The 1,086-nt window shown below is 55.7% G+C and overlaps 1 protein-coding gene across 1 annotated transcript; it reads right to left on the bottom strand.

Annotated features, from left to right (window-relative positions):
• Nucleotides 1-25: 25 nt before the first annotated feature.
• Nucleotides 26-444, bottom strand: LOC104625626 (homeobox protein Nkx-2.5-like; the record flags this gene model as incomplete). The annotated part of the gene is made up of 1 exon (XM_010293297.1): nt 26-444. A coding segment is annotated over one exon (419 nt), but the record flags the coding sequence as incomplete, so codon positions are not given.
• Nucleotides 445-1,086: the final 642 nt, after the last annotated feature.

The following is a 1,086-nucleotide window of genomic DNA, read 5'->3' as shown; positions in this document are numbered from 1 at the left end:
CGCCGTAGGGGCTGCTGCTATAGGCACTGTAGTAGGAGCTATAGGCGTAAGAGCCGGCAGTGATGCCGTACGGGGCTGGGTAGGGCTGGGAGCCCCCGAGGCAGGGTTTGCCGTCCCTGACCAGCACGGGCACGGCCACCCTCCGCAGGGGCAGCGGGTGGGCAGCCAGCTCCAGGGATTTATCCTGCCTTTGCCTCTTGCACTTGTACCTCCGGTTTTGGAACCAGATTTTCACCTGCGTGGAGGTGAGCTTGAGCACGCTGGCGAGATGCTCCCTTTCCGGAGCGGAGAGGTATTTCTGTTGTTTAAATCGCCGTTCCAGTTCAAACACCTGAGCTTGGGAGAATAAAACTCGGGGTTTTCTCCGCTGTCGCTGCTTGGGATGGTGGCAGGGGTCAGCTTTCTTCTCGTCTGCCTCGAAGGGGTGGGCGAGCAAACATTTTCCTGCAGCAAGAAAAACCCAAAGCAAAGTGAGACCCAGGTCTGCTTCTGTTCCCAGTGAGGCTGCGTTTCCAAAGGAGGGGTCGCACTGGGAACGGGGACCCTTGGGAATAAGATGAAGTAGGATTGATAGTTGATAAATTTAATGTGAAGTTTCCTGTGATGTTTAATGGGAATTCAAGAAAATTCCCTTTTTTTGGATGGAATTAGGAAGCCTGACTGTGAGGTGAATTTTGGGCAATGCCTCCTTTCGGTCCCTCCTAATGATGCCTGTGCTGCCGGCGTGGCAGCCCCAGCCTGGAGCGGCACAGGGGAATCAGGGTACGATATGTTTGAGTACCCCAAAAAACAAATCCCCTTCCCCATCGTCCTGCTCCGGAGCGCGGGCGGAGGAAACGGTCGCGGGGCCCAGCCGGTCCTCGAGCAGGATTTACTTCCAGTGCCCGCGGGAAGGTGAGTCCCCGCAGCGCTCTGAATTTAAGCAAAACCAGAAAAACGAAGGGGCTGGGAACGAAGGAGGAAAAATTGTTAGGTCTGCAAGAAGATGGAAAGTAGTTTGGTGGTTTGGTTTTTTTTAAATTTGCTGGGGTTTCGTCTTGCAGGAGGGCCAGCCGGGGTCCCGCGCGGCCATCGGTCCCCGGCTGG

This window comes from Phaethon lepturus, unplaced genomic scaffold (assembly GCF_000687285.1).
Source record: "Phaethon lepturus isolate BGI_N335 unplaced genomic scaffold, ASM68728v1 scaffold49248, whole genome shotgun sequence".
Classification (NCBI taxonomy): domain Eukaryota; kingdom Metazoa; phylum Chordata; class Aves; order Phaethontiformes; family Phaethontidae; genus Phaethon; species Phaethon lepturus.
This window is presented reverse-complemented; position numbering and strand designations above follow the sequence as displayed.